Source organism: Seriola aureovittata, chromosome 3, assembly GCF_021018895.1.
Source record: "Seriola aureovittata isolate HTS-2021-v1 ecotype China chromosome 3, ASM2101889v1, whole genome shotgun sequence".
Classification (NCBI taxonomy): Eukaryota; Metazoa; Chordata; class Actinopteri; order Carangiformes; family Carangidae; genus Seriola; species Seriola aureovittata.
In genome coordinates, this window is record NC_079366.1 from 14,144,089 (window position 1) to 14,162,843 (window position 18,755).

General features: G+C 40.5%; 1 protein-coding gene across 1 annotated transcript in view; it reads right to left on the bottom strand.

Annotated features, from left to right (window-relative positions):
* stx8 (syntaxin 8) overlaps positions 1–18,755 on the bottom strand; it is a 42,586-nt gene continuing 23,831 nt past the window's right edge. The window contains exons 7-8 of the mRNA XM_056371387.1: positions 8,014–8,115; positions 1–811 (exon numbers count right to left, since the gene is read on the bottom strand). Coding sequence (XP_056227362.1) covers positions 747–811; positions 8,014–8,115 — 167 coding nt within the window. The 3' untranslated portion in view covers positions 1–746. The remainder of the gene's footprint in view (positions 812–8,013; positions 8,116–18,755) is intronic.

Here is an 18,755-nt window from a genome sequence, read left to right on the forward strand (position 1 = left end):
GACTATTAACTGGAAATGTCATTTATTAGAAATTACAAGCTGAATTGATTTACTAGGAAGGAAAATAGCCATGTTAGTAACACGGCGGAGCTGTTTGTTTTGGCTGAGAGCTACTCTATAAACATTGTAAAATCCCAAGACAAATGATAACATTACAGCTGCTACAGTAATGCATGGGTAAATATAAGTGAGTGTGAACGTTGCAAAGCTTGTGGAATAACTGTACCCAGTGTGAGCCTCAGCCTAGACCACAGACACACTTATGGAAGAAAAGCTCCCAATAGCTTGTGGGAGGTCCTACTGTTGGTCAATATTCATCACAGTCCAGACTAAAAATACTTTCCAAATTGATTACAACATTCCAAATAATTAACTGTTTGATGGTTTGGTTTAATGAGCCAGACACATGAACAACTATTAAAGAGGACAATTTACACCCAAGCTATATATTCTACTGCAGGGCTACCAATGCCCTTCACCCAAGTAGCAACTTACTGTATAAAAAAAATGAACCTGCTGCTTAAGTCTTTATTTCACATTGCCATGGTTGGGCATTCACCGGTGACTTTTGTCTAAACATGAAGAGCAAGAATAAGAAAATAAAATCTGATGAGAGACAGTGTTTAAAGTGTCTGTGTCTGTACATGTGTGCAATGTGTATGCAAAGGATTTACACTGGCATTCTGCACCACTCTGTAGTTGGTAGTCGTCCAGCACGGGTCCATGATCACTGCGGTCCTCGTCCCCTACACAGGCCACACAGCGACCACTACGATGGCTATTAGAAGCAGCACGATCACCACCAGCATCCCTGGAGGAGGAAAAAGGAGAGAAAAAAAAGGAGATCAGATGGCAAAAGCCAAACTAGATGTGCCAATTTGAAGCTTCATGAGGTAATTCCAAACGCTGGCGGCCCCACATGGCAACATGAGGTAACTGTCAGAAACCTAAAGGTCAAGGCTGTTGATATTCCGTAGGTGTTTTTTTTCTTTAACTGTCAAAAAATCCCATGAAAACCATCAAGGAAGTGATCCTACTGACATGTATTGTTTTTGTATGCAAAGCAGTTCATGCGTCTGCACCACATACCACTAAAAGCCACACTCATAAATAATCACTGGAGCACCAAATGTGTATTAATCCGCAACTGAAAATAGTCCTCAACAAATACACTATTTACCCCTGTTTGAGTAACATTTGAAATTAGCCAGTTACAAAAAATTTGAAATTTGAAATACATTTGTAACCTGTTTTAAAACATCTGTAGCCTGAATGAATGGTCTTAGGGCTGAGGGCCACAGAATAGGGAAGTTGGAAAGTTCTCAGAGACAAATAAACACATTGTTGCTTTTCGTCTTTTGAAGTGATTTGCTGACGATAAGAAAAATGAAGAATAATGCCAAACTAATTCTTAAAGGATTTCATAAGCTAGATCTCCTAAAACACAATGTCAAAACGCTAACAAAGCTTGCTAGTACGCAATCTTTTTACAATAAACTATATCTGATCTGAGCAATTGAGCAACTGAGCGAGTTATGTATTTTGTGAATGAATTGATAAAGTCACTGGTGTGGGTGAACGTGAGATCGTTCTGCAGAAAATTTATGCAAAAAAAAAAAAAGAGAAACTTTGCTTTGAAACTCAGCAAATTCAGCAAATTCTCTCTAACTAAAATGTTGAAAATTTAAATGTCAAGCAGCTGAGGAACTCCAAACCTGATTTGAGACAGACTCCGCGAGAAGGAGGGGAATGCAGCAGACACAAGGGAATACACTTGGAAGAGGTAAGAAGCCGACATTCCTCACTACTAATTTACAAAGTCCTTGATCTAGCAAAAGTCCCTTGTGCCTATGCCCTCGCAGCATTTCGCCATTCTTCTCTTGATGACTTAATGCAATTTACATGCATTCAGCAGCCACAAAAGCTTTATTACCACAGACTCCAAACTGTGATAGGCATATGTTTCTGATTCTGCCTTGAGAGGATAATCATTGTTTTTCATTGATAGTATAGAAGCAGAGAAAAATGTGCAAAAGCTCACTCACACTTCATCAAAGTGCTTTACCCCCAGGGCCTGAAAATATTAGAGTTTTTATTATAGTCACCGCCCAGAAAAAAAAAAAACTGTTGTAAAATCTACGACAGGTGGAATTTTCATTCTTAGTATAAAGACATGTGTCTTTTGGGAATATTAGAGTCTAATTTTATTAAAGCTGAATCCAAGTACTAAAACTCAAGTTTTGCCAAATACCTGTAGATTACTTCTTACTGCATGTTTGCTATTTGTCTAAATGATAGGGTTTTTATTCATGAAACATTTTGACATGCCACAATGAGAAAAGCACAGGTGTCAATAATAAAATGAATGATGGCTGAATTCCATTTAGCTGCTTCAGTTTCCGGGTCCTGCTGTTGTTCATGCTGACTCACTGTCACACCGTCACTTACTGGGACACCTGAACCAGAACAGAGCCATCGGCAGATAAGACACAAGTACTCAGGAATTTGATCAAGAGGTTGGTTAAATATGTAAAATCTGACAATCAGTTCAGGTTTTATATATTTATACAGCTCAACATGTACAAATTCTATATACCCTCTAAACGTCTTTTAGGAGATAAAAGAGAAAAGTGAAGGTGGGTGGCTGATATCATCCTCATCATAAACACATGAATGCCTTTAGGATGTGGTGGTATTTCCCTCTGTATAGTGTACATATACATATATATGTATTCTATGACCCATACCACAAACCATGCCACACACACACATTAGATACGGAAAACTTTCTCCAAGGACACATTCACCCACCACTTCCCCCCTTCTTCTTTCTTCTAGAATGGTGCAGGACTGAAGATTTCAAACAACTGCATCTCTGGCGGGACTGAGGGCTGTCGACAGTCCCCTCACTGACTCAAGTTGTCCATTGTTATTTAGCATGCGGCTGGTATTTTCCCCAGCCCTTTCATTTTAGGTTTACATTTCTCTCATTCTTTGGCTCACTCCTCCTGCGCTCCCCTCCGCGTCCTAATTGGTTGTCTTTCCCACAGGGAGAGATATAAGCCATGCTGAACTAATTGCTTGCGGTGGTACTGGTGGTCTGATGAAATGTTAGGCCGATGCTGGTTTCTTTGCCAGGATATGGGGTATGACTGTAAGGGGTCCAGATGTATTTGCACCTCTTTAGCTCATTGTGCCACTCTAGTCATCTATCTCTTTTATTTATTTATTTATTTATTTCAGGTATTTATGGTTCTTTGTCTCTTTCTTTGTATATAGTTAATTATTTTGAACATATTTCAATTTTATTTGAGAGGAAGGTGTTAATATATAAGTCCACAGGACATGCTTGTTATCACTGGTCTAGACAGGACTTCTCCTGATAACTTACACATGTGAGCATAATATAAATGTCAAAGTAGAAACACACGCACAAATAGTTTTTTGATGAATATTTAAAAGCCTCATGCTTAAAGCAAATACACACATGCACGTACGCACGGACGCGCACACACACACACATACACACACACACATTTCCAGCAATTATCTTTGTTTGGGTGTAAAAGACACCGAAGCAACACCCAGTCCACATCAGATTCAGACATCAGCATTTAATTCAGCCTGGTCCAACATCTGTCTGCACCTCCATCTGACAACACCATGGCAACAATGGCAATAAAGGCTGAGCTGTATAACATATGCATTTGTTACTGTGGAGTGAGGCACTCACACCCCCTAATGCCATGAACAGCCAGTCATGAAGCCACATTATACACCCGCACTGACCCTCACCCTCCTGTTCTCTCTGGACCGTCCCTGTCTGCCTCAGTAACTAAACAAGCTACTCCTGACCCTCAGGAGGCCTCCAGAGACTAATGACAATAATGGCGTTTGCTTGCCAAATAGATTAGGGTTCTGCTGTGACACTGATGCTGAGGGGGATAGCTGGTGTCTGCTGACAGACTGACCACCCAGGAGCTTTGGAGGCCAAAGTCTGGGTTCATCCCATCTTAGCAATTTTCAGACACATCAGTAAGACAAATCACAGAGAAAAAAAAATAATTGGTGAGAGCCCTGGACAGACAGAGACGCCCCCTGAACCTCCCCTGACTACTGCCGTTATGCCCCTTGCTTATGGTTCAAAGACCATTTTTGGACCAAAAAAGGCAACAATGACCTCCTAAGAAAAGGGACAAAAATGTTAACAAGGTTAGTCTGAAGCTCATCATTTTTCTTACAGCGTAAGTGAACAGGACAAATGAACTTTTATTGGTTTTTCACTTTGAGTATTAGTTAAGATACAAATATAAACATGTGTTTCTTATCTATTACTAATACATCAGCATCACCAGAGTCAGCAGGATTCATCCCTTGGGAGAAACGAACTTCTGTAGCAAATTTTGTTCCAATACATTCATTAGTTCAAAATATTTCCCAGGATAAGTAAAAACTTTGAGCTGCTGGTGTCGTGACAGGAAAAGTCACGGGTTCACCAATTCCCTGGGGACCATGAATGTCGATATTGAATGTCATGGCAATCCATTCATCTAATAGTTGTTGAGATATTTCAGTCGGGACCAAAGTGGTGGACAGACCAACGAACCTTTCAATCCATGACTCAAGACTCTTGTTTGTTAATATTTATAGTTTCTATATTAATTTCCCGAAGTCATGCAATGTATCTGCTGCTCTGCCAATAAATTACCTCGTTGAGGTAATATAAGTGGGACTGAAATTTCAGATATTCAGCTGGTAGATGAAACCATTTGCTCCACAGTGTAATTTTGTGGTGTGAGCACAATAACTAGGACTAAATTGTTCTAACTCAAACCCTGGCGAGAATGAGATGTAAAAAGTATTTCAAATATTTATAGATTTATTGAGGAAAGTTTAATATAACTTGCCACTTAATAAGAGTAAGATGTGGAAATACCATTAAGGCTTTCATCAATAGCATGAACACTTTCCAATTCTGGTTTCCAACAGTATGTAATGTCAGGGCAATGACAGGAACAAGAACTTGAACAAAATATCTCATGATTAAAGTAGACAGAGTTTTAAATGGTAGAGTTCCCTATTGAACAAAATAAGTGTTTCCTTGACAACTCCTGAGTTACAATTAGAGAGTCAGTGCAGCTACTTGCTGTACATGCTCTTCTTCCAACACTGTCAAATACTCTTCCCTCCACCCACAGCCTCTTTAGACGTACCCCCTCTAGTTCAAACAGAACAAACCTACTTGAGATGCCAGCCACCTGCAGGATTCATGAGGTTGCAGAAGCGGCCCTCTACAAACTGAGGATTAGCTCTGTTGAGAGGGGCGGCCGAAGCACTGATGTTGCCTGATGGTGGTGGCTAAGCTCTGGGGAAATCACACTACTCTTCAAGAGACCCTTTGGTCCCACACACTAATCTGTCACACTAATCCAACCAAACTCAAAGCCTCTACTCCTCAATTCCCAACAACAATTAAAACAATCAACATCAGCTAAAACAAGTGGTAATGACTCTGTGAATCAGGCTTATCAGGTTTTAGTGACAGCATTGGACTAACGCTAAAAATTGTGTGTGTGTGTGTGTGTGTGTGTGTGTGTGTGTGTGTGTTTTTAATACTACTTGCTACGGACACACTGCAACACTCAAAAAGTACTGAAGTCCATTCTATAAATTGGTTTTGAAGCACCTCTCTCTTGAAAAATATCTTTTTATTTTTTGATTTTATATGTTTTGTCATTTTTTCCATGGGTATCTTTTTGCAAAGCCCTCTGTAACTATTGCTAAGTGTAAAATAATGATGTATTTCCATTTGAGAACTCCTTTAATGCAGTTAAATCAAGTCTAAATCTTGTGTACATTTCGGGGATAGATGTCTCAACAAGCCTGTGCTGTATTTCAATCCAGCATGATTCAACACAGTAGATGTTTCACAACACCACAGGCACCAGCCACACAGGAGCCCATGGTTGAGCTATATGTGGGTCCTTCTCTTTTGGTGAGATGACCCTTCCCATAGCTCACCTTACTCTTCGCCAACTTTCAACAGCTTTTTGGAGATCTCTGGTGCACGCATGCTCACAAACTGTTTTGCCCCTAACTCAAGAGTGCAAATGACTGATGATAAATATTGATAATGCTATAGTGCAGAACATTTTTCAAATTTCTGGAAATGTTTCCAGCTTTTAGCACAGCGTTGCTCTGTATAAACTAAGATGCCTCCTTTACAATGTGGCAGCTTCCAATAGTTATGTTAAGTATGCTCTCGGCTGTCAAAGCCAGACGCTCCTAACTTTACAAGGACTCCGCTGAGACATAACACCAAATGCCGTCTTTGGATGAGAGGTGGTTTCAAAAATAAATAAAGCCTTAAAGCTGAGGAATTATAAACACGCTGCCATGGAGAAAGAGGAAAAGCCCTCAGAACAATTTGTGGCATGTATTATTTTCAATTCTTTCTCTGCTTGACACAAAGACGAGTGTCAAACAACTGGGAAGACGAACAGGGGGATGACAGAGAGGAATGGAAAAAAGAGAGAGAGCATTGAGGTGAGAGTGAAGAAGACCATAGGGGAATTTTCCATTGTGTGTGTGTGTGTGTGTGTGATCTTCTCTGGGACACACACACATGCGCACGCACACACAACACACATGTGCCAATACACACATGCATGCACAAGAATATACTTTGCAAATACGGTTGCACAAATTCACCTGGACACTTATGTACTTCACAAAATATACACCAGACACACTTACATACTACTACTTACATACATGCAGGTGCACACAGTATCACATGAACGTAAACAGATACACACGCATTCCCAATGAATATTCTTCAGCCTGGATCTGAGGAGAGGGAGGAGGGAGGCGTGGTGACAAGAAAACAAGTCGAACAAAAAAAGAAAGAAAGAAAGGAAGAAAGAAAGAAAGAAAGAAAGAAGAAAGAAAGAAAGAAAGAAAGAGTCTTGATTCTAACACAATACGAGCTCTGGGATCTTCAAACAAACTCGTGCACCGGGCACCATGGGGACACGACCAACAGAATGAAGCATTCTGGGAGGCTGACCCTCCTACTGCCTCCTTTGCCTCTGTCCACGACCGCCTGTTAAACGGGTCTCCTAGCACAACAATACAATAGCAATGCTGTCTGGAGATTCACTGGGCAAACCGAGCCTGGTTCACGCTCCCACATTCCATAGGTTGGCTTGAGCCAGCTACCACACCTCTCGTGGCAGTCGTTTTCCTCTGAAAAGCAATACCCACTGAGAAAAAAAAAAAAAAAAAAAAAAGAGAAGCCGAATCTATTTCTAAGTAACAAAGCAAGAGTGAAACACACTGAAGCAGATCTGTGGTAATAGCGAGGGAGGGTTCGTGCGTTCACAAAGCCTTTCAGGGAACTCAACTCCACTCACCAAAATCTGGAGCTGAGACAACAGAGGTTGATGACTTGGGGCCTGATTTGCAACCCTTGGTAGACATGTGAGGATTCCTCAAAGGACTACTATGAGAGACCCACTTTAAAAGCCCAGTACACTATGTTAGCAGGCGTGACAGACAGAGTCAGTCCACCCACCATTCACCACCCACACGCACTGTGCCAAGAGGGCTTGTCCCCATCACCATAACTTTTTCTGGTCCATTGAGCCCCATTCTTTCTGGAGATGAAGGCTGAGGCAGCAATAGTTCTAACATTGCTCAATTTCTGAAACGATTTCTTGTAGAGATGATACCTTTGTACTGCTAAAAAAAATGGGTTTACCCAACATGATAGGCTTTGTACGTCAAATTACATATAGTCTAAGTGAAGTGCTATATTTGTTGTCCAACTCTATGTTTAACACCAGCCACAGGAGCTCCCATTATAGAAGCATTAGCCAGTTAGACACCTGCTCTGTAACCTGCAGAAAGGAAAGAAAATCATTCATACAAATAGATCAGATATGAGACCTGCTTTGGTCCCTGGTGCTCTACCCAGGTGCTCCATGGCGAAGGAAAACAAAGGCGGCTCACCACAGGAGGCTGACTTTGTCTCCACCAGCTTCACCCTTCTTGTCTCATTACGAATCCTGCCATCCGTCTTGTCCACAAGATGAGCGAGGTCATCGATGATTTCTGAGAGACAACGAGAGAGAATGAAAAGAAAGGGAAGACAGGGACGATAATGTTAATTTCTGCTTTGCATTATGCTATTGTCTGCCATTATTAAGACTTCATAGTGTTTTTTTTTTCTTTAATTTTATTACATAAAAGACCTCCCAATATGTTGTGTGCAATAAATGAAATTACCCTAAATTATAAAGTGACACAACGTCTGCAGAACTTGACATCAGAGTAGTCAACAACTTCAAAAGGCAGTGGCAGCCAACGCACAGACATGAGTGGTGCTGATGGAGGGAGTGGGCTGTGTGAAAGCACTCCTCGCCCCTTTCAAATGGTTTCACTACTTCCTGAACCCATTCTGGATTTAATCATGTCCTTATTGTTCATGAGTTTTAAAGACGCAGGCTTAGGCTTCAGGGACTATGCCTGGGCGTCCAAAGAAAGAGAACGTGTGTTTTGTGTATGTGTGTGTGTCTGTGTGAGTGTGTTTGGCGCTGTGGCTAGGGTCCTTCTGTAGCAGTTCCTGACTTGAAGGTCGTCCAGATGGAAGTCTGTGTGATTTGTTAGAGCTAGCCACTGTGTTGACATGACATCTCCAGAGGTCTGGCCCAACAACAAAAACAGATAACTGCTGAAAGATTTCCAAATTCTTGATTTGTTAAGGTTGGGTATTAGAATGTGATATTGGGTTTTGGGAATTGGGGTTTGGAGTCAAAACTCTATCACAAATGGCAAATGGCAACCCATGGCCGACTCTTACATTTGCTGAAACAAATATAAACTAATATACTAAACATTACTTCATGCAGTTTGCATAGATATATAAAGGTTGGTATGACACAACTTTTAACAGACAATATCTTCTTTTCCTTTTAGGGCAATCTGTAAGTATCTCTCACCATTCCAACTGCCACAATGAGACAACACTATGAATAAATACATGAAGAAATATTTGAACAAAAACATTCAAAATAAAATCACTCATTATTCGTGTTATAAATCAGGAGATTTATTTCGATGCAGAACGTGCGTGTCTGGAGATCTAGATTTGTGGGCGTTTTTTTTTTTTTATTATTTCTATTCCAGCAGCGATGATATGTTCAGTCCAGTAGCTTTCTCAACTATAAGAGACATAACAAAACTCAAAGAAGTGGCAGAACAATAAAGAAGCAAGTAAAACAGAAACCAAGGCCGAGGTGAAGAAAGGGAAACTCTTCACAGTGTCTTATCAACCTCTGATAAATTGAAGTTTTACAGGAATAGGAAGCTAAACTCATCCACAAGCCACTGCTCAGTGCCAAGTTAAACACACTTTACTGTCCAGGGAGGGAACAACCTTTTATTGCTTCTGCTATATGGTAAAATTGCACTGAGTCAGTATGATCTATCAATTATTTTCTGTTCTCAAAAAAATGGGTTATGTGACAGAATTCCCACAGGTGACTGACCGGGGTCATGTGCAGCATTTGTCTTTGTGAGCACAAGTGTCTTTAACTCTAGTTGGCTTTAACTTGTACTGGTGAGAAAACATGTTTCCTCAACAAGGAGCCGTCACCGCTTGACAAGACAGCATGTGTTTTGGCTGACATTGGATAATTAAGCTGCACAAATAATTTGAGGAAAGAAAGTGAGAAGTTGTCAGTTTGAAGGGCCAGAGTGTGACGGCAAGGACATGGAGATGGGAGACGTGAGAGTGCCGTATGTACAGTTTCCCTGGAGACTCCCACATCATCATCTAAGCATCAGGCAACAATTTAGGAGGAGGAAAGTCTTCCTTTACTGGCAGGGAAGGGGTGTAGACACTGAACCATTTGTGCCGCGTGCCACTCCAACTAGTCATAAAGGATGTTTTTGGTTTGCTTGTGCCAAGTTTCTTGATTCAGTTCTGGACCTGCAATAACATCTCAGTTCATTGATGAATTCCCAACCATAGGACATGACCCTTAACTACAGCTGCAATGAAACGCTGAATTAATTTTTGGAATGGTAGCCCTACAAGGTAGTGGCTTTTCACATCTATAGTCCTTCAATTCACCCTGCTATCAAGTCATATTCCTAACAACATAATTCTCAATTTCCCATTGTAACTTTTGCTTCCATGTATGACAGCTGCTGGCCCTGGCATGGCTATGCCAGACCACAAAGAGGGCCCTGTTTCAGGCAAGGATTGTTTATTTAAAATGCTATTACACTGGATAAACCTTCAAAGCCGCAGTGTGGGAGAGCATGGCATGTGTGCAAACACACAAACATTTCATTTTTTGCCAGTTGCTTGAAGATGCATTACAATGTGCTTATTTTGCCTCTAAGGCACAATGGACAATATGTACCCTCCCATTAAATCTTAATTTGAAAGTACTGTACTTTTGATTATTTGGAAATGAATGGGAATGCCAGTTCTGATTATTTTTATGGCCTTCATTATAAAATCATTGTGGTGACTGGCAGCATTATTCTTTGGCCATCCAGGTTACTAAAAGTCAAGAGTTTATGACAGTAACTCATCTTAGTAATTACAGCTTATTAAGCACATTCTCCTCAGTATGGTTTTGACAAAACCAACTGGCAGGACTGTTGTAGAATTTCTTTTTTTATTTGATACAATAATAAACAAATCAAGACAAAATGCTATATACAACAGACAGTCACATAAAAAACATACTCAAAACACCTACTTCTGAAGTGCTCCCTACTTCCACAGCTTCACAGGAAACAAAGACACATCCAGAATCTGAACAGAGAAACTTACAAATAAAATTAAAGTCTCCTCAGAGCTCTGTCTGCCGCCACTGTGGACAATGACTGAATGTTTATCAGCATCCTAATAAGCTGACTTTTTTGGCTTTGGAAGAACTTGACTGTGCCCTTTCCTAATTACATCTTACTGCATGTACAACACAAGGCCATTAGCAAGCTCTACTGGGATCCAGGGACTTGTTACCATAGTCTTTGTTGTGTACTTTTCACAACAAACAAAAACAACAACTGAAAATTAGCTGGTGGTTTTGTGAATGGTCATTGTGAAAAAGGGAACAGTTATTTGGCAGCCAAGCAGCAGAGCTATCAACAAAGATATAATGGCCGACAACCAATTTTGCAGCTCTAAACACTTTGACAATGCAACCCTGGTTCACTTGAACCACTTTTATCAGAAGCTGCAAGTGATGTTGTGTCCATTAATGGTATCTATTTTTATGTAGGTTAATGAAGATACTCTCTCCCTTTTACAATCAGTGAGACATTCAGCAATGTTTTCAGGGAGCTGGGCTAAGCCCTCTGCAGTGTATGCATGCAAGTATAGTAGATACTGTGAAACCATTTTAATATGATCATACATCTGAGAACAACTCAGGAAATTAAAGGTAAAATCTCTTGAACAAGTTAATGTTTTACCTCATTAATTATAAATTTAAAGACACTGTGAAGCTTATTCTACACTAACTCTGTGCTACCCTGTGTGTCAGCTTTTGGTGATTAGTTTGGGCAGAATACAAAGAGAAGTAAAACAAGAAAATAACAAATTTTAAATACAAGAATCTACAGATACAAATGGGATAACAAGCAACAATTTGCATGCAAATTCAATTATATCATCATCCTACATCACCTTAATGTAAAATTCTTAGGCAATAGCTGCTACCAGGGCACATGATCCTATGGTAGAAAATAAATACTGAGGCTGAAAGAGGCAGGAACGCCAGATCTCTGTTCTGTCTCTCTGCTACCAGCAGATCCTTTTTATTCACACCAAAAACAATGTACGTAAAACCTGGCCCTTCTGCGTAGAGGCGCGAGGACCCTGGAGCGCACACACCAATAGGAGACAGATGTTGCTCTCATATGACATCACCTACTCACTCAGGCTGCCGACTTTCTGCGTAATCTCAGCGCCATTTCATCTGTGCTTCAATACTTTGCAGTTTCTATATAAACAGCCTCTCTCTGTGGCCATCCTGCTCTCTGGGGGCTAACTAGTTACCAGGTCTGTTTCCATCCTTGCTGTCGGCGTCATCTGGAACCACGGACGGACACCTACTATCCTCAGGATTGGCTGCTGCCTGTCTGGACTAAATGAGTATTATGTGGCCAAGGCACAAACTGGAAGAAAATACTGAATGTGTTTTCAAGTCACTTGTGCTTTGAGGACACCACTAGTCCAGGGTGTACACAAGCAGATGAAGCATTTCCACTTCATTTCTGGGTGTTTACAGCATACACACCCATCAGCCTCATAGCTGGACTGAAGGTGTCACAATGACACAATAATGCCACCAGCTGCTGTCTCCTCTTGGCTCAGATCTTTTAATGCACTGTCGTCTTTTCAAGAAGCTGCAATTACGTAGTGGCCATTACCCAAAGCTCATGACCATGCGTGAAGGTTGGAACGTAGATCAACCAGTAAACCGAGAGCCGCACCTTGAGGCTCAGCTTCAGTACAATGTCTGCATTGCTACTGAAGGTCATGGTTTGAAGAAGACAACAGAACCACATCAGAGATGTAATCCTAAGGCGACCATGCCGCACACTCTCCCACACATCTCACCTTCGAAATTCTGTCCATGAAAATAGCAAACAGATTCTGTGACAAGCCACATGAGAGACTGCCTTACTTCCTACAGAGGATGTATCCATAGCTCTCACTCCAGTTATACAAGGACCAAATGACTCATGGTAATGGCCCCTGTTCTCCACACTCAGCAACCCCCAAAAGATACTTCAGGAGACAGGGTCATAAGCCTTCTTGAAGTCCACCCACAGACCAGATGGGCAAACTGTCATAACCCCTCCTGCATCCTTACAAGGTTAAACAGCTGCTCCACTGTTCCCTGACCAGGATGGTATTTGCATTGCTCCTCCTGAATCAGAGGTTTGACAGTCAACAACCCAGTCTGCCAGTCCACAGGCACTATCCTGACCTCCATGTGACACTGACACTGAAGAATATATATATATATATATATATATATATATATATATATATATACTGACTACTAATACAATTTGTAGAGAAATTACCCTCATCTTGCAATACATTTTCTATTTATCTATGTGTCGTATCAGATATGTGCACATAACAGATAATGTTGATGTGTAATAGGTCATATGCAAGAAATAATCTTACAAGAGATCAATGTGTATCATAGTATTAATTGATCCTGTGCCAATGAATATAACAGTTACATGAAACAAGGTCACAGTGCTGTGTTTCATTAGCATTGTCTTAGTTCAAACATTATTTCAGTTGCCTTTTGCCACCATATGAGAAAGGTTGTGGACTTCAACTTAAGTTTAAGTATCACAATTTATAGACCATTTAGGGAAAATGCCATCTGCCAATGCTGATAACACCAAAAAACATCTTCATAGTAAGAAATTGTTTTAAAAAATATTTTTTTCTTTCATCCAAGCACAATGGACTGTACAGATTTTCTGACGAGTCAAACTCCCTTGCTGGAGAGTGCCCTCTTCCATCAGCCCAGCTCTTTTATCAGAACTCATAATGTTGATAACCCACCTCATTGAGCAATTAGTGGACTGTCTAATTCAATTAAAGACACAACGAAACAAGCCAGATCCAAGGTCATTAAAGAACTGCAGAACAGTGATACATAGTCCAGATCTACAAAGGCAAGTGGAGGACAAGGATAATGGAAAAAAGAACTTGTCAGGAGAGAGTACAGACAACAAGCAGGCCCAGATAACACTTGTGAAAGAAACAGAAATACAGAAAAGAACAAATCAGAGAGAGAAATACAGTGTTTCTTTGTGGGAACAGGTCTATTCGGAAATGTAGTGTCCTGTGAGGAATTTCCTCTCCTTCTCATCTTTTAGGCTGTGATTCTGCCAGAATCTAGAGCAATGTAGCACTGCAAATGCTTGTGAGTATGCAATCAAGACAGTTAAGGATCAAACCATATTCATTATACTACTTTGGGTGAATGCAACATCCATTTCAAAGCAAATCATCACACGATATTATAAAGCATAAGTCAGAAGGCAAATGTGAAGCTCGGGAAAGTTGGGAGCTGGTCTCTATTTTAATTATTAAGTTCCCACATGCCAGATCTTTACCCGCCTCAAGCCTGTGTTTTGCTGACTCATATTTGCAGAGGCTATAGCAGTGGTGGTTTGGTTTTTATGTGTGCATGTGGTTGAGGCACTACCATAAACAGTGACACCCCAGCGTGGCTCCAGGATGTGCTGTATTAACTCTGTGTGTTATTGTAGGACTCATTCCCGGAGCGGGCACAGCGCACAGAGAAAATGCTTGTTTTCTCTCACCGATTTAAATGCAATCTGACTCAGTGGGGCTAATTCTGTTGTGCTTATTCAGGAGATGATTTCTCCTGAGGATATGGAGAAAGAGGAAAGTAAAGACAGATAGTTTTTTTCACTCAACCCTCATCTTCTATCCCTTGTTGTAGAGCATGGAGGGGGTCTGACCACAACTGTTACCAATTGGCCCTGGTGTGACTGGCTGTGTATAGAGGGTAGTGCTCTGTTGCCAACCAAAACACACACATCTCTGGATGTAACTGGAACTTCACTTGGCACACACAGAGGCACTCAGCATGATGATACAACTCAGGGCAATTATAGTATTTACAAGAAGTTGCACAGTTTTGGAAAAGTTTCTTTCAACTTATTTCTTTTTTTTTTACTTCTGCTCTGGGCTGCTTATTGTAAACAAACTCACCCTGAGAGTCTGTGGGAAGTGAGGATTAGGGGGAGTTTTTAGGCAGTTTTTAAACTGAGTGCAAAGCCCAACAAATCGTTTGAATGATTGCTTAAAAAAAAAAAAAATAGCAATGAAATGAAATGAAGACAAAAAAGGAAATGTGCAATTTATGTCTATGGAAGACAAGCCTCAGTATAAAGTTCAGTATAAAAATTTTCCTCTCCACTGTTGCCTGTGGGAACTGTTGGGTTTCTCTCTATAATATTGTAAGTTCTTGACCTTATCTGGTAAAGGGCCTTGAGATTCTGTATGTTGTGATTTGGCACAATGCAAATAAAACTGAATTGAATTGAATTGAATTCATTTTAAAAATGTGTTTGACCAATCTGACATGTTGGGAGCGAGGACACATAAACACAGCCACTTTCTTTTCCAAACAATCCTCTTGCATGACAATAAAAATGTCAGTTTATTTATTCTTGATGGGCTTTCTATATTTGTTTAAATATTCACACTGGTGATGGATAGTTAATGACCTGGTTTCTGCTGTGGTGTCCAATTTTTCAACTAGGGGCCAATCGTGATATCTGAAATCCATGAATATTAAATAGCATTAATGTGAAATGTAACAGGAATATGAGCTGCACACTTAAGCAAACAAGATGGGAGACGAGTCTGAGCGATATTACTGCTGTAGAAAACCATGTATGCTAAAAGGAACATATAATGCATGTAATAGATATGTTATTTAAAAAATTAACAACATAAGTTTGCCTGTCTGTATCACATCCCCTAGAAATGGAAGAGGTAATATCCCAAACAGACAGCCAGCGCATATGTAAACATGGCCCCATCACACAATTCACGGATCACTGATTCACTGATCTGTGCTTTACGTGAACGATGGCATAGACCTCACGTTGTAGGTTAATTCATCTCCATGCAGTATGTCATCTCAGCATCCACCCTGTTTTGTGTATATTTTGTGCACATATGTGCCGGTTGGGTTTGTGAGGACATCGGCATACATGCAATTTACTCTCCCAACATCTGGCCTTCTGAAGTGCCGGGCCACATGTGTACAGATTAGTCTCACTGCTGGACACCCCTCCACCCCCTCCCCATTGAATCTATGAGTTCCTGAGTTCCTCCAAATGGACTGACAGGCTCCCCTGGTCAACACGTTGGGGGCAAGATATCCTGTATTGCATCATTAGACATTTTCTCCTTCAAGGGTAGTGGCTAGCTGAGTGATGATATATGTCTTGCTTTATGTAGGTTAGGGCATTGCCAAACTTGCTGATCAAATGATCAAAACACAGTATTGTTATTCATATTGTGAGGCAACGCGCTCTTTCAACGAAAACTTTGTTTTGGCACTGTATTTTTTTTAACGTTGGAATAAATGTAACTTTACTACTCCAGCAGGAGAAGTTGTAGCCTACTGACAGCTGCAAGGAGTAATCTTCCACCTCTGAATATTCATTAAGAGCAGTGTTGATGCTGATACATCAGGGCTATGCAGTTATTTGAATATCTGGCGACATGCTCTCCACTGAATCAGAATCAAGTATTCTTACTGATAATGGTAACTAAATCCAAATATAAATGATGAACTTGAAAACAGAGTCCCTCACACATGTAGTGTGAAGTCTTGCCAAACAACATGATGACAGAAGAAACTGTTTCATACCGTTTTGATATGAGAACTTTTACTTGGCTTGACAAATTACAAAAAAATCAAATCAAAACTGAATCTCGAGAGGACTTTAAGGGTCTATAGGTATCCCAAAAGCTGGAACTGTAGTGACCACTTTGACTACCATTACATATGTGGTCTCCACATTTCGAGCCTTAATCCTAAGCATTTGTGTGCCAATTTGAAACTGAAACCGGCTGTGTGTCCACGGACAGTTTCACCTCTCTAACCCTGCTACGTTTACCCCAAGATCCATCATCGCAGATGATGGACACCAAAAAGAATGACCAGCTGATGAATGACTTTCTCAAAGTTGAACCTCCATTTGAAAGACCACACTTCAAAGAAAAGCACATGAATTGAGAAAAACCTAACACACTAGCTCAGTTTTAGCACGTACAGAGCATTGGGTTCGTACTTGCTAGACTCCAAAGAGAAGGTCCATGTGAGTTATGGGAACGTATTCCAACAAAGTTCTGTGGGAGGAGTACATTGTGTTTCTCCCATGCACATATAAATGCATGCAGATACAGATTGTATTGTAAGATATGCTTTTGGAGGTCTATACCCTAACTGCCTGGGATTCAAACATTACATCACAGGGTCACTGGAAGAATTTAGAAATTTGACATAATTCATTCTTTAATTATTATTTTCTATATTCCTTCCTTCCTATAGTCGCCTATCTTATGATGCTCCAACGCATCACTGGGCTCAGACAGTATAATTCAATTTATCCTTGAATGGAGGAAATCTGGGCCTTTTCAGGAGCACTGCATGGCTCGAACACCACTGAAGCTTTTTTAAACAACCTGGGTACTTTAAGCCTGCAAAGACTAGAAATGATCAGCCCTGTGCACATAAACGAAAAAAAACAAGTGAGTCACGCTGTCATCCTATGATACCGGCTGAATAAAAACAAAAGCTCATTAACACAATAAGACATGTTGTCAAGACTGTTAGACATGTGTTGACCATAATAGGGTTTAGTAATTATGACCTTGAGCTGTTCGAGACAGCTGGAAATCATCAATATAATGCACAAAATTAATTACAAGCAAACAAAACCTTGAAAAAAGAAAAGCAAGCAAAAGTAAAGCAATGGGGAGAACTTCTACCACTTTATCTGCTCTTCAGACTGGTGCAGCTATTTCTGTGTGGGGCTGCCAGATTCAGCATCTCTAATCCTATATGGCCAGGCATCACTCAACAGTGAATACAATGAGCATGAATTGAAGTTACCAGTGTTTCACATACAATTAATGCATCGGCTCTGTCATTATAGAACGAATGAAAACAAGGGTTTGAAAATATAAAAACACAGTGCAAAGACCAACAGCAATGAGGAGAAGTCTGATCATTACTAGGCTTTCTGCCATTACCCCTCTTATGGCCAGGTGCCACCGAACAATGTGTGCGTGATGAGCATGAGGGTGCCAGCAGCAGCAGCAACAGCAGCAACAGCAGCGGCGGCAGCGGCGACTGTGAGGCAGGGACCACCCTGTCACTGGCACAGCACCTTCAAACCAGCCGCTGTTACACTTCATCACTACCATCACACTTCATTAGCAAGGACACCCAAAAGAGTGGGTGGCATATTGAAATGTTAAGAACTAATGAAAAAATTGAGACAGAATAGGTTTGATTGGACGAGATTCATGGGATATGAGAACAGTCAAGTACCTACTGGACTGGAGCACAGTTACCAGTGTATCTACTGTCCAATCTGGTTACTGTGTTGTCCTATAATTAATACCCATACATGGTCACTAAAAACTCATTTTAGACATTCATGTGGTAAGAGAGGCTATTATTCTGGTACTTTCCTTTTATAACAGTCCATTTCATGACTGTGAGTGATTTTGCTTTTTCAAATAGAAATTCTTGCTGCTTACAACACATTTTACCTGAAACAGGTCTTCCCTAAAACAAACCAGTAGATTTCCACAGCCAGTGAACAACTGGTATGCTTAATATTTAGTCAGATTAATGATAATACAACACAATGGCAATTGTTGTTGCATTTGTTTAATAAATTACATAATTACTTGAGTGTATTGCCAATTATGTTTGGACTATTTTGCTATGTAAATCAGAACTGAAAAAATGTAAACAACAAAAATGACAATTAGCTCCTACAGTCCACAGAGCAGGTGGCGGTGACCAGTGCTTGAACACTGCAATGATCTAAAACGGCTGCTGTTTGTACTGAAGCATCTACAGGCGTATTTCAATAATATTCCATATTAGTTTCAATAATGACTGAGGTGTAAA